General features: G+C 39.1%; 1 protein-coding gene and 1 long non-coding RNA gene across 2 annotated transcripts in view; both read right to left on the reverse strand.

Annotated features, from left to right (window-relative positions):
* Positions 1 to 258: 258 nt before the first annotated feature.
* cdc42ep3 (CDC42 effector protein (Rho GTPase binding) 3) lies at positions 259 to 11,328 on the reverse strand. The gene is made up of 2 exons (XM_056272465.1): positions 11,149 to 11,328; positions 259 to 1,857 (listed from the first exon to the last, which is right to left on the reverse strand). Exon 2 carries the CDS (start codon positions 1,654 to 1,656, stop codon positions 751 to 753), a length of 906 nt encoding a protein of 301 aa, XP_056128440.1. The 5' UTR covers positions 1,657 to 1,857; positions 11,149 to 11,328; the 3' UTR covers positions 259 to 750.
* Positions 11,329 to 11,427: 99 nt separating this feature from the next.
* The window catches only part of LOC130106369 (uncharacterized), a 38,135-nt gene continuing 37,531 nt past the window's right edge, over positions 11,428 to 12,031 (reverse strand). Inside the window, exon 2 of the long non-coding RNA XR_008809710.1 lies at positions 11,428 to 11,648. This is a non-coding gene — a long non-coding RNA (uncharacterized LOC130106369). The remainder of the gene's footprint in view (positions 11,649 to 12,031) is intronic.

A 12,031-nucleotide genomic window follows, 5' to 3' on the forward strand; every position in this document is an offset into this window, starting at 1 on the left:
GGCTAGCCAGCCATTTTTTCCGTCGTTAAACTAGCAAAAGTGGATTCAGACACCCCTAAGTGCACTTGCGCCGTGCGCTTTAAACCATGCACTAAGATCGTTAAAATAGGGCCCAGAATAAGGCACAAAACAACATACAAAAATAATAGATACAACTAAAATTCATCTGATTGAACTTTTGACCTTCTAGTTACCGAGCGCCAGTCTTCCCTATTAAGAATAATTTAAAAAGAATAAAATAACCAAACAAAATATGAATAATCTAAAAGAGATTTGTTTATTCATTTATTTATTTATTTATTTCGTATTTAGCTTCACAACGTCAAAACATATATGCTGTAGGTACAGGCCTTTAAGGCTTGGTAGTGTGGTTAATGAAACTGTCAGTCTAAACACATCTGTGCGTGAAGGATGTTGTGATGGGAGCGTTGTAAATGTTTGCAGAAATGTACACATTATCACACTGATTTTTGTATGATGTGGATGTCGTGCATGAAGAACAGTAAACAGAATAAGCCTCATTTGATCTGCATACAACATCAGTGTCTATGCAACTTAAAAGGCACAAAGGCTGTGTGTCAGTCGCATTATTATTTTTTGAAAAACAAGGTGTGCAAGAGACTCTGAAGCTAAAGACAAAAAACTTACTCTGGGAAAGAAAGTTCAGCCTCTTCAGTTCAATATTGCCATATCATGTTTATGGGCTCATAACTAATAGATTCCCTTTTGGTTCTCTGTGAAAGTCATGACCTAAGACACCGGCTTATTCATGATATTGAGTACGTCATCCAAAATGGATGGGCCCAAGTCAAGTTCGAGAGAGAAAAGGGATCCTGTGATTTGTGTGAGCGACTCCTGTGATTGGCTTTTGCTTTTGGAGATTTCAAAGTCCGAATCACATAGACGACCCTCTTCTACGCCGCTATCTCTGTCCGCCCAGTCGCCCTTGATGCCGAACATCTCCTGTTCGTACTGGAAGACTGAATCGCCGTTGTTACCATTGTTAAAGTTCCCATTGGCATCTCCGTTTCCATTAACAAAGACGGACAAAAACGTTTCAAGCTCGTTTTCACTGCTGTGCATCTTCTTTTTTGCAAGAGATTTTTCAGGCATCTCCATGCGGTCGATCGAAGGTTCGTCCTCCTCCGGGACGGGGCTGGGGTCACTCCTGAAGACGCTGATGGACTGAAGCAGGGTCTCCATCTGCAGGATTTCCAGATCTTCAGAACTGGCTTGAGGAGTAGATGGCTCAGACAAGTGGTCCTGGTTCATGGGAAACACGGTGGTGGAGATCAATGGAAGTGTCAGTGCTTGGCTGCCCCCGATGGATGGGAGCGAGATTGCGTTCTTCAGGACCGGCGATGGAGTTTCGACACACGATGCATCGGAGGCACTATTAGCTCTTGTGAACTCCCCGTGGATGCCATATTGAGGTCGAGTAGGACCACCTTTCCCTGGTAGAAGCTCAAACTTTCCTTGTAGGAACGACATGTCACCGAAGGCATCGCACTCGCCACCCTTTCCAATGTGGATAGTGTGTCGAAAGTCTCCGAGAGGTGGGCTGATCATATCTGGGGATAAAATATCCCTCAGACGACATTTCTTCCCCTTCTTACTGTAGTTGGACTTCAGGTAGATTGGCGTTTTGGCAGGCATCCCTGCTTTGAGTCCAATGTGTATTGGAGGGAACCGAGACCGCTCTAGAAGTTCAGATCTCCTCAGCTGTGTGATAAACTTGCTGGAGTCTTGCAAAGTAAAAGGGCAGGGGTTACATTCTCAGAGAGCAGCTGTTTTAAATGTGTCCTCAATCCTCATTAAAGATAATCCAGCTCCAATGTTTGAATGAATGTCCTTTACCTGGATAGATGGAGAAATAATTTAGTTTTCTTTGTAGTCAGCATCAAAGAGCTTTATTGCAGTCATAAATCCAATATTTAATTTGTTTAAATGTTATAGTAAATTTCACATATATCTTAAGTATCTGATTGTAATCTTTCTGTGGAACGTGCAAAGGGAGTTCAAAGAAAATATTTATCTCTGTCTGAAACCGTCTTTTGGATATAGACGAAATAAAATAAGTTGAAGTTGAAATACTAAAATTAGTCAAACTAAAACTAAAACTGATATAAAATTAAATTTAAAATTACATTTTAATTACATTTTTTGTATATATATATATATATATACAAAAAAAAAGAATACAAACAAAAACTAATAAAAATGACAGACAAAACCAAAAAAAAAACTAAACTAATATTAAAATGACAACAAAGTAAAATAAAAGTAAATAAATATATTAATAAATACTATAATTATATAATACTAAAAGAACATTGCTACAAGGTTGATAATAGATAGATAGAAAGATAGATAGATAGATAGATAGATAGATAGATAGATAGATAGATAGATAGATAGATAGATAGAACATGTTTTTAAATAACACCACACGAGTCAAGAAGCTTTAAAGATAAGAAAGGATTTTTCTAGAGTTAAGTAGGAATTGCAGAGAGTTTAGAGAGGCTGGGAGAGAGGAGGGCAAGGATAGAGAGAGAGAGAGAGAGAGAGAGAGAGAGAGAGAGAGAGAGAGAGAGAGAGAGAGAGAGAGAGAGAGAGAGAGAGAGAAGGGCGACCACATATCATAAGAGAGAAAGAGAGAGACTTCTTGCCATTTATGGACATATTTCCTTTTGAGAGGCCTTTAAACATTGACCCTCAACGACAGACTGCAAACACTCTCTAAAGCTGCGACCGGGCCACGGCTAGCCAAATATGTACGACTGAAAAAACATCCACATTCTCTCGGCAGCAGAGCCCAATGTCCTTTCACTCCTTTAAGACCTGCTTCTCTAAACTGTTCAAGACCTGAGGCCTTTTTCATTTCATCAGAGAACCTTTTGCGAAACTGTATTTACAGTATGGTGATGCAAAAACATAATAAAGGTGATGTAATAATTGTTTTTAAATAACATAAAATGTTTAAAAAAATCCCTATTATGTGACAGATATCACTGAAATAGGTGCTTTTAGAAATCATAACCATCTCAGTCTTAGAAAAACAAGAGAGTGGCCTTTAGAAAACTTAGCCAATCAGCAATGTTCTCTGCCTGTCAATCATTTTGACTATTATTCTGAAATGGGAGTGGAGGGCAGGATTTGGAGATAGGGCATGTGATTTTATAGTCAAGCCAAGTCACCTTCATTTATAAAGCGCTTTTAACAGTATGAATTGTTTCAAAGCAGCTTTACAGTTATGATAGAAATTACCGTAACAGATTGTGTAGGCTTTACAACAGCATTAGGATAAAGTTATTGTCCAGCTAAAGTTAGTTTTGATTGATTCACTTCCATTGCAAAGATCATTAACTTAGGGGCCGCTAAGACGACACAGTTCTAACAGAAAACTATTAACGCGCTCCGGCCGCCCATCCGCACAAAACAGTGCCTGGTGTCTCGAGAACGCACTCCCTGAAATAGGTTCGAAGGTGCAAACAATTATCTGTTATCTCTGCGCAAACCTCAAAAACGCAAACCCGCGAAAACATAGACACACATGCGCACATGCGCATCACGTGTTCAGTCCATAGGGATCCGCGTTTGAATATATATGTGCGCAGGCATGTAGTCCTTTTTCACAAATCAACCCTCAACAAACTACTTGTCTGGTCTTAAAAATGTATAATACAGAATTTTTTTGCGCGTCTGCATATCCACGCGAACCGGAATTATCCCGACAACGTTTGATCTGTACAGAGGTGAAGGGAAGGTAAGGAGGCCTTCACAGGGGAGAGACTAGTTGACACTTCAGGAATGCATTGTCATCGTGTCCAGGCGATGGTCCTTCATCAGATCTGGATACGGCCTGGATCCGGCGGACTGCGGTAAACCTCGGGATAGACAGAGAGACTAATATTAGCGTAGACGCCATCCTTCTTATGATGTACCAAGTACATCAGGATTTATGGGAAGTGTTCCCGGTTCTGGCTGATCTAAACTATGCAGCCTAACATTGAAGTATAGAAGTCTATAATATGTTATGTGTATGCTAGGCCAAAGAGATGTAGATTTGAACTGACAGAGTGTGTCTGCTTCCCAGACAATGTTAGGAAGATTGTTCCAAAGTTTTGGTGCTAAATAGGAAAAGGATCTACCGCCAGTAGTCGATTTTGATATTCTAAGTATTATCAACTTGCCGGAATTTTGAGATCGCAATAGATGCAAAGGACTATAATGCGTTAAGAGCTCGCTCAAGTGCTGGGGAGCTAAACCATTTAGTGTTTTGTAAGTAATCAGCAATATTTAAAAATGTATAAGATGTTTAATAGGGAGCCACAGCAGTGTTGACAGAACTGGGCTAATATGGTCATACTTCCTGGTTCTGGTAAGAACTCTAGCGGCTTTATTTTGGACAAGCTGTAGTTTATTTATTAAACGTGCAGGGCAACCACCCAGTAAAGCATTACAATAATCTAGCCTTAATGTCATGAACGTATGAACTTATTGTTCTGCATTTTTAATTGAGAGCATATGACGTAATTTAGACATATTTTTAAGATGAAAAAATGTGGTTTTACAGATACTAGAAACGTGACTTTCAAATGAGAGATTGGTATCAAAGAGCACACCCAGGTTCCTAACCGACGACGAGGACTTGACAGAGCAGCCATCAAGTGTTAGACAGTATTCTAGGTTATTACGTGAGGAAGTTTTTTGTCCAATAATTAGAATCTCTGTTTTTTTTAGAATTAAGTTGTAGGAAATTGCTAGTCATCCGTTTTTTTTATATCAGCTATGCATTCCGTTAATTTTAGGGTAGCATGTAAAGAGTGAACAGCAACGGTCCTAGTACTGAGCCTTGTGGTACACCATACTGAACTTTTGACCAATAAGACATCTCTTCATTTACTACCACAAACTGATAACGGTCAGATAAATTTGATTTAAACCATGTTAATGCAATCCCACTAATGCCAACATAATTTTCGAGTCTATTTAAAAGAATGTTGTGGTCGATAGTGTCAAATGCAGCACTAAGATCGAGTAACAGTAATAGAGAGATATGATAAGAGCAAATCATTTGTGACTCTAATGAGAGCTGTCTCAGTACTATGATATGGACTAAACCCTGATTGAAAATCCTCGCAGATATCATTTCTTCCTAAAAAGGAACATAGTTGTGAAGATCCTGCCTTTTCTACTATCTTTGACAGAGAGCTGCCTGTAATTGACTAATTCTGTAGGATTATAATGTATATATTATAATGAATATAACTTTATAATGTCTAATACATGCCCTAAAGGCCTGTTCAAACCAAGAATGATAACTATAAAGATAATATTAGTGTCCAAACCAATGCACGATATCATCTGCCGCTTTAAATGCTGAAGCAGAATAGATTCTGATTGGGTGTCAATATTTGAATGGCTCAGATCAGCTGGAAAAATCATTCTGAAAGTCAAGTCAAGTCAAGTCATCTTAATTTATGTAGCGCTTTTAACAATGTAGATTGTTCCAAAGATGCTTCAAAAAGATTGAAAGTGATTCCAATTATATAATTTATCTGTGCCGTTATCATCAGTTGTGGCGTGGACTGCTATTCTTTTATATTTAGAATGATTATTTTAACCATATATTTATATCCATGCTCAGCAGCATAATGCTTTATATATCCATGCTCATGCTAATTGATATGCTAAATGTTAAACATGCCTATGACAGTCACATTTAGAAATGTCTACATGAAAAATAAAGAGATATAAAGAGATACATTTTGACGGTCCACTTTAGACATTCTACTAGCTATAATTAACTTTGCAATTACATGTAATTGTCAACTAACGCTTACTAGAGTATTAGTAGACTGTCTGCTCAATATCTGCTAACAATTTACTTTTATGCTGCCCCAACAGACATTCTACTGACAATCACTTTGCAACTACAGGTGAACTTATTCTACTAACCCGAACCCTAACACCTAACCCTAACCGAACAGTCTACTACAGTAAACTAATACTCTAATGAGAGTTGGTTAACATGTAGTTGCAAAGCTACTTAGTAGAGTTGTGGACCATCGAAATAAAGTGTAACCAATATCTACAACATCAAACCATCATCTGTGTCCAAATACGTATCATCTGTGTCCAAATACGGTTTGAGGCCACTGTATATTAAAATACCACGGCATTGCCATCTGATAACATGGAGCCAGCAAAGTACTAAAGATGACAGTCTGAATGATGTCACAGCTCAATGTTCCACATCCCCTGAAGATCCCAGTTAGAGACAGTGAGGGAGGACACTGTTTACAAAACACTAGAAATTCCATTTCATAGGAATACACGACTCCCCTGTGGTAACGTCCTAACAAATCACAGCTGATAAACAACAGGAGCAAGGTGAAGGTGAGCAGCAGGACAATCCTTGACAAAGGTGTAGTCTGTTTTAGTCTGGATAAATGGCATTATTCCGATCATCTTACAATCTATGTGTTTTAGCACTTTTTGCACCAGCTCAGAGGTTGCTGTGCGAGTTCAACAGGGCTTTAAAAGCATTTTTGGACACTGATGCAGTGAAACACAAATAAACCTCACTGGAGCACTGAACGGAAATCTATTTTTAACTTTGACAAGCATCATCGGGATGGCTTGAAGAATGTGTGACTGCATGAGTGTGTCAGTGATAGAGGAAAGTATACGTGTGTGTGTGTGTGTGTGTGTGTGTTCCTGGTAAAGAAGTCCCCTCAAAGATGGCAGTATCCAAAATTCTTGTCGTTGTGGGGACATTTTCTGGTCCCCATTTGAAAAACAGCTTTTATAAATCACAGTTTTTTTTGTTTTTTTTATAAATGTAAAAATGTAGAAAGTTTTATGTGATGGGTAGGGGATAGAATACAGAAGGAACATTGCAGTACTTTTTGTGTCTCCAGCCTCCTCTTTGCAAATTTCTCATAATCTCATATCCAGTAACCCACGCTCTGTACTTTATTCTTTAAATCAAAGCAGTGCTGTTATATTTGTCTTACACTAAAACTATTAAAAACAGTCTTTCTGTAATTGAAATAAATCTGAAATAATGTTAAAAAAATATAAGTTAAACTTAAACAAGAATTTGAAATATTGCAACTAACTGAAATAATTAAGTTTAACCTGAAGTACTAATAAAAAAGAAATAAAAAAAGAAATACGTTTTAAAAAATCTATTAAAAATGGTAAAAACAACAGAATTAGAATTAAAATGTGAAAAAATATATAAAATATGAAAAGGCTAATACAAAATTTGAATAAATACTATAATAAAATATGAATCATACTAATATACCACTGAATCAAACCCATTTGACTTGAATCTGTGTTGTTGCAGATGCATAAACAGCAACGTCTAGAAATGTGCGTGATGATTACACTGATGAAAAAGTTCACGTAAGGCCTGCTGTCATGGCATGATCAAAGCAAGCAGGCGTGTGAACCCCTGGACCGGGTGGAATAAATCTCAGAGGGAAGCCTAAATAATGCTTAGGTTAGGTTAAGGGGTTAGGGTTAAAGCTATGGTTAGTCTTCAACTTAAACCCCGGCAGGTGTGAGATGCCTTTGAATAAATTGTACAATGCCATGACTTGTTAAACAATAACAAACAATGCCATTCAGTGCAACAATCTACCACGCTGAGGTTTAGAAGTTGAGCAGCTGCCTCTCACACCCTCTTGATATGGATTTATCTCAGGGCCATATCCTGCCTTCATTTTAGATCTGGAATGAGTCCAGGGGCAAATGTTGCACTTCCAAGTGCCCTGACGCCCCTGCTAAGATAGATATGTCTACCCCCCCTTCCCTGGGGGAACGTATCATCACACACCCCTCAGAAGTGCACGTCAGCAGGTCGGAAGCATGTCTCTCATCTGACAGACTGAATAAGCCGAAGCCTGAGCTCCATTCAGAAGACGAACAAAATAGGAGTGAATTGGGACTGAATAAGGTATATTAATGTGATATTCCACCCAAAAATTAAAATTCTGTCATAATTTACTCACCCCCATTTCGTTCTTCTGCAAAACACAAAAGATATTTTGAAGAACGTTGGAAACCAAACAACATTGGAGTCTACTGAAAAAAAGTCCTCAAAATATCAGTGACACTACAATGTTTTATTAGTTAAAGCTGCAGTCTGTAACTTTTTTAGGTTAAAAATTATCCAAAATACATTTTTGAGCAAGTACATAACCAGCCAGTGTTCAAAACTCTCTGCTTGCCTTAGCTCGATTCAAAACGGTAAGCTTGTAATAATGTTTTTAATTCCAGTGTTAATGGTGGATTTCCACGGGAGATTCGAGCATGTCTTTGCGTCATTACGTCACATCTGTCTCGTAAGTCGCGGCTTGAAGGCTATATTGCGTGTGAGGATGTTGGAGATGGAGATTTATAGCATTTTCTCACAGCACTTGATATAATTAAACTTATCAATTTGATGGCAGATCCAGAAAGGTTCAAACGACAATCACCAGTGACAACTGGACATTCACCCGCTGTAAAATGCAAAAGACTTTGGATTTCGGAGTGGATACAGAAAAAAAGAGACTGCAACCGGGCCCATGGTAATGACACATGTATGTGACTGAAATTAGATTACATTCCAGTTTTAAATATGCATCTGATTACAGATACTTGTGTTTGTGTTTCAAAGAGAACCAGTTCTATGGAACATTAATTTGTTGGTGTGACAATTAGAAATTAGACTGCACAGAAATGGAAACTGAACTACAGGTAGACCTAATACACATTAAATGTAGTCACGCAATGCTGATGTTGTTAACATTAACAATTTGAGAACAAAGTATAATTTGCATATGATAGGCGATCGTTAGATTTAAGCAGCGCGATTTGCTGCAATGCTTTTTTCCCCTTATTTGGTCAGAACAAAAGTGGATGTTACTTACTTGTTCAGATGACGTTTTCTGGTGAAAATTCTTATTTTGGTCATTTGATATAATCTGTGATTCCGAATTACAGTATCCACACTGGCGGGGTGACTGACAGCCTCACATTCTCCTCAAAACATTGAATTTATCCGAGCTGTGCCATGCCGAGGCACAACCCACGTAAAGTTGATAATTCCGCAAATAACTGCAATTGCAGATTTCAAACAGAGATGGCGACAAAGAGGAAAAACTACGGAATGCAGCTTTAACATTAGTTAACATCATGAGTTAACATTAATTAATAATGAACTGCACTTCTACAGCATTTATTAATCTTCATTAATGTTAATTTCAACATTTACTGACATTATTAAAATCAAAAGTTGTATTTGTCAACATTAGTTAATGCACTTTGAAGTAAGAATGAACACTTGTATTTTTATTAACTAACATTAACAAAGATTAACAAATACTGTAACAAATGATTAGTGCTCATGGTTAGTTCATCTTAGTTAATACATCAACTAATGTTAACAAATGAAACCTTAGTGTAAACCTTATTTCTTCCACGGAAGAAAGAATGACATACAGTTTTGGCACAACATGAAGGTGAGCAAGTATGACAGAATATATATTTTTTGGGTGGACTATATACCTTTAAGACTGAACTAAATGGAATTAATGAGACTGAATAAGAAAACAGATGAGACTGAATGTTGCTAAATGTGCCAGAATAGTGTCAGAAGACTTAATGTCATTAAAAATGCCAGACTGAGATTGAATTGGTTCGAATAAAAGAGACTGAATACAGAAGAAAGACGTGGAGTTTTGCAATGACAGAAGGTGAGTTCAGGTCTTGTAACAATTCTGAAATGTAAAAAGCCTTCATGTGCTTGTATTACTTGTAATTACAACATGTAAACTGTGACTTGTGCCGCCTGACCACTGTACCACCTGACCACTGCAGATTTTAAGATTGACACTGAACTAGGCAGATTTAATGAGACAGCATATGACAAAATGTGAAAAAAAATAAGACTGAGGATGCCAGAATGAGACAGAAAAAGACCAAATTGGGTGAGAGGTAAGAGCAGGGGTCCGAAGACGGATCTTATTGCATGCTGCTGGCACTCAGGAAATAACTCACGTGTGAGTAGCCTATGTGGGTCACATTATTATTAGTGTGAGCGGTGATCTAAACAAGTGCGATGATGACATTCACACTGCAGACAGAGATGTGTTAAGACTCTCTTCAGCCCCGCAACTGTGCCACTTTTGATTCTCCCTCTTAGCCATTTTAGCCATAGCCTTTTTTGGCTGAAAACCCGATCACCCGGTCCCGTCTAAGAAGTTGCTGCTGCAGATGATGATGCTGTATTTAAAGCACATCTGCATAATTTGGATGTTTTTGGCTGTTCTTTTTAGATGTGCAATCGCCCACAGCATACATGGCTATTTCATCTGAGCTGGTCAAGCTCTCCTCTCTTGGGTGGTTCAGCTTTTTCCTCCTCTCTTGGGTGTTTCAGGCCTAAGCTTTCAATCTTTTCAAATTCCTCCAACCACAAACGACCCTTTTGGACAATGTTCTAAATGATTAAAGACAAATACTGCACTCGGCCCAATTCGAGGTTTCCAGTGTGTTACATAAAGCAACCCTAAATTACACTCTGGGATTGCTGCTGCTTTTTGAGGAACCGCGGTGGAGCGAAGTCTCTTTCGCCTCAACTTCATGCTTTTTACACCCTGCAATCCACCTCCAATGCTTCAGTTCTCAAGCTGCTATTGTCTTTGGCTTTATGCATGCACGAGTCAAGTTGACTTTCCCAAGTTCTGTTGGACAGAGGAATGTATCTGAGGAATTTATAGAAGCTCTCTTCTGGTCAAACAGTTGAGTATGCGCTTGAAGAACGGAGAAGAGCCAGGTGTCGGGTTGCTTTGCGCTTCTCAGACCTTGTTTTGTGGTGTGTAGGAATTTGCTCAACATATTCTGCAGCACCAAAATCTCACATGTCGTAATGACAGCCATGTGCACGAGTGGAAAGAGGTTTCACAAGCCTAACTAGCAAATAACAGCCACATGCTCCATGAATATAGCAATTTCTCAATCTTATGTCATCTATCAGAGGTTGCACTCAAGCAACACACCCTTAAGAAATCACTCTACAGCATCTACATGTAATACAAATAAATGATCAAGCACACACACCTGCAAAAATTCAGTAATATCTATGTTTACCTGCTCGAGTGTCTTTGCAGATTAATGTCCCTGTTTTCTTTGCTGTGTTTGCCGTCCTAGAGGAGCCTTGACCCAAACTGTTAGTCAGCTTCTGGGTGGTGCAGCGTATTGCAGTTTTCGTCTTCTCTCTCTCTCTCTCTCTCTCTCTCTCTCTCTCTCTCTCTCTCTCTCTCTCTCTCTCTCTCTCTCTCTCTCTCTCTCTCTCTCTCTCTCTCTCTCTCTCTCTCTCTCTCTCTCTCTCTCTCTCTCTCTCTCTCTCTCTCTCTCTCTCTCTCTCTCTCTCTCTCTCTCTCTCTCTCTCTCTCTCTCTGCCCTTGAGGGTTTACTTCTCGCAGGCAGGACGTCTGCTGGACAGCTGTTTCAGAATTCCTCCTCTGAAGCGGTTCGGCGTGTCTTTGCTCCTCCTTTCTCCGCCTGCAGCACCTGTCCCTGCCTGTCTGCGGACAGCGCTGTTGAAATCCAATTCTCTCGTCCTCTGTAGTGTCGACCCGCAGTATTTCCTGGAGATACAGACAGACAGCGCTCAGTCATGGGAGGAAGAACATGAAGTGTCTCTACTGTGCTTCCCAGCTGCTGAACGTCAAAGTCCTTCCCTTCCAAAACAGAGTGGAAGAAATACAACTCCCCTCTCTCTCTTTTTCGTCTTCTCGCTGCCCACCTCCCTTCTCGTGCTTTTTCTCACGTTTTTTTTTCTTTCTATCTCAGCTCTCACACTCTTCAGAAGGTGATTCCCTTTCTGTTCTCTCATTCTGCATTTTATTTCTGCTGACTTCAGCATCTCTACCTCATTTGTTTGCTCAGCATTTACCAGACACCATTACAACATTCGAGAGATACAATGCAACCTTGCTGGATGAATGGATGGATGTGTAGATAGATAGAT

The sequence above is a fragment of the Rhinichthys klamathensis genome, unplaced genomic scaffold (genome assembly GCF_029890125.1).
Source record: "Rhinichthys klamathensis goyatoka isolate OS25496 unplaced genomic scaffold, OSU_Roscu_1.1 h1tg000338l_1, whole genome shotgun sequence".
NCBI classification, from domain to species: domain Eukaryota; kingdom Metazoa; phylum Chordata; class Actinopteri; order Cypriniformes; family Leuciscidae; genus Rhinichthys; species Rhinichthys klamathensis.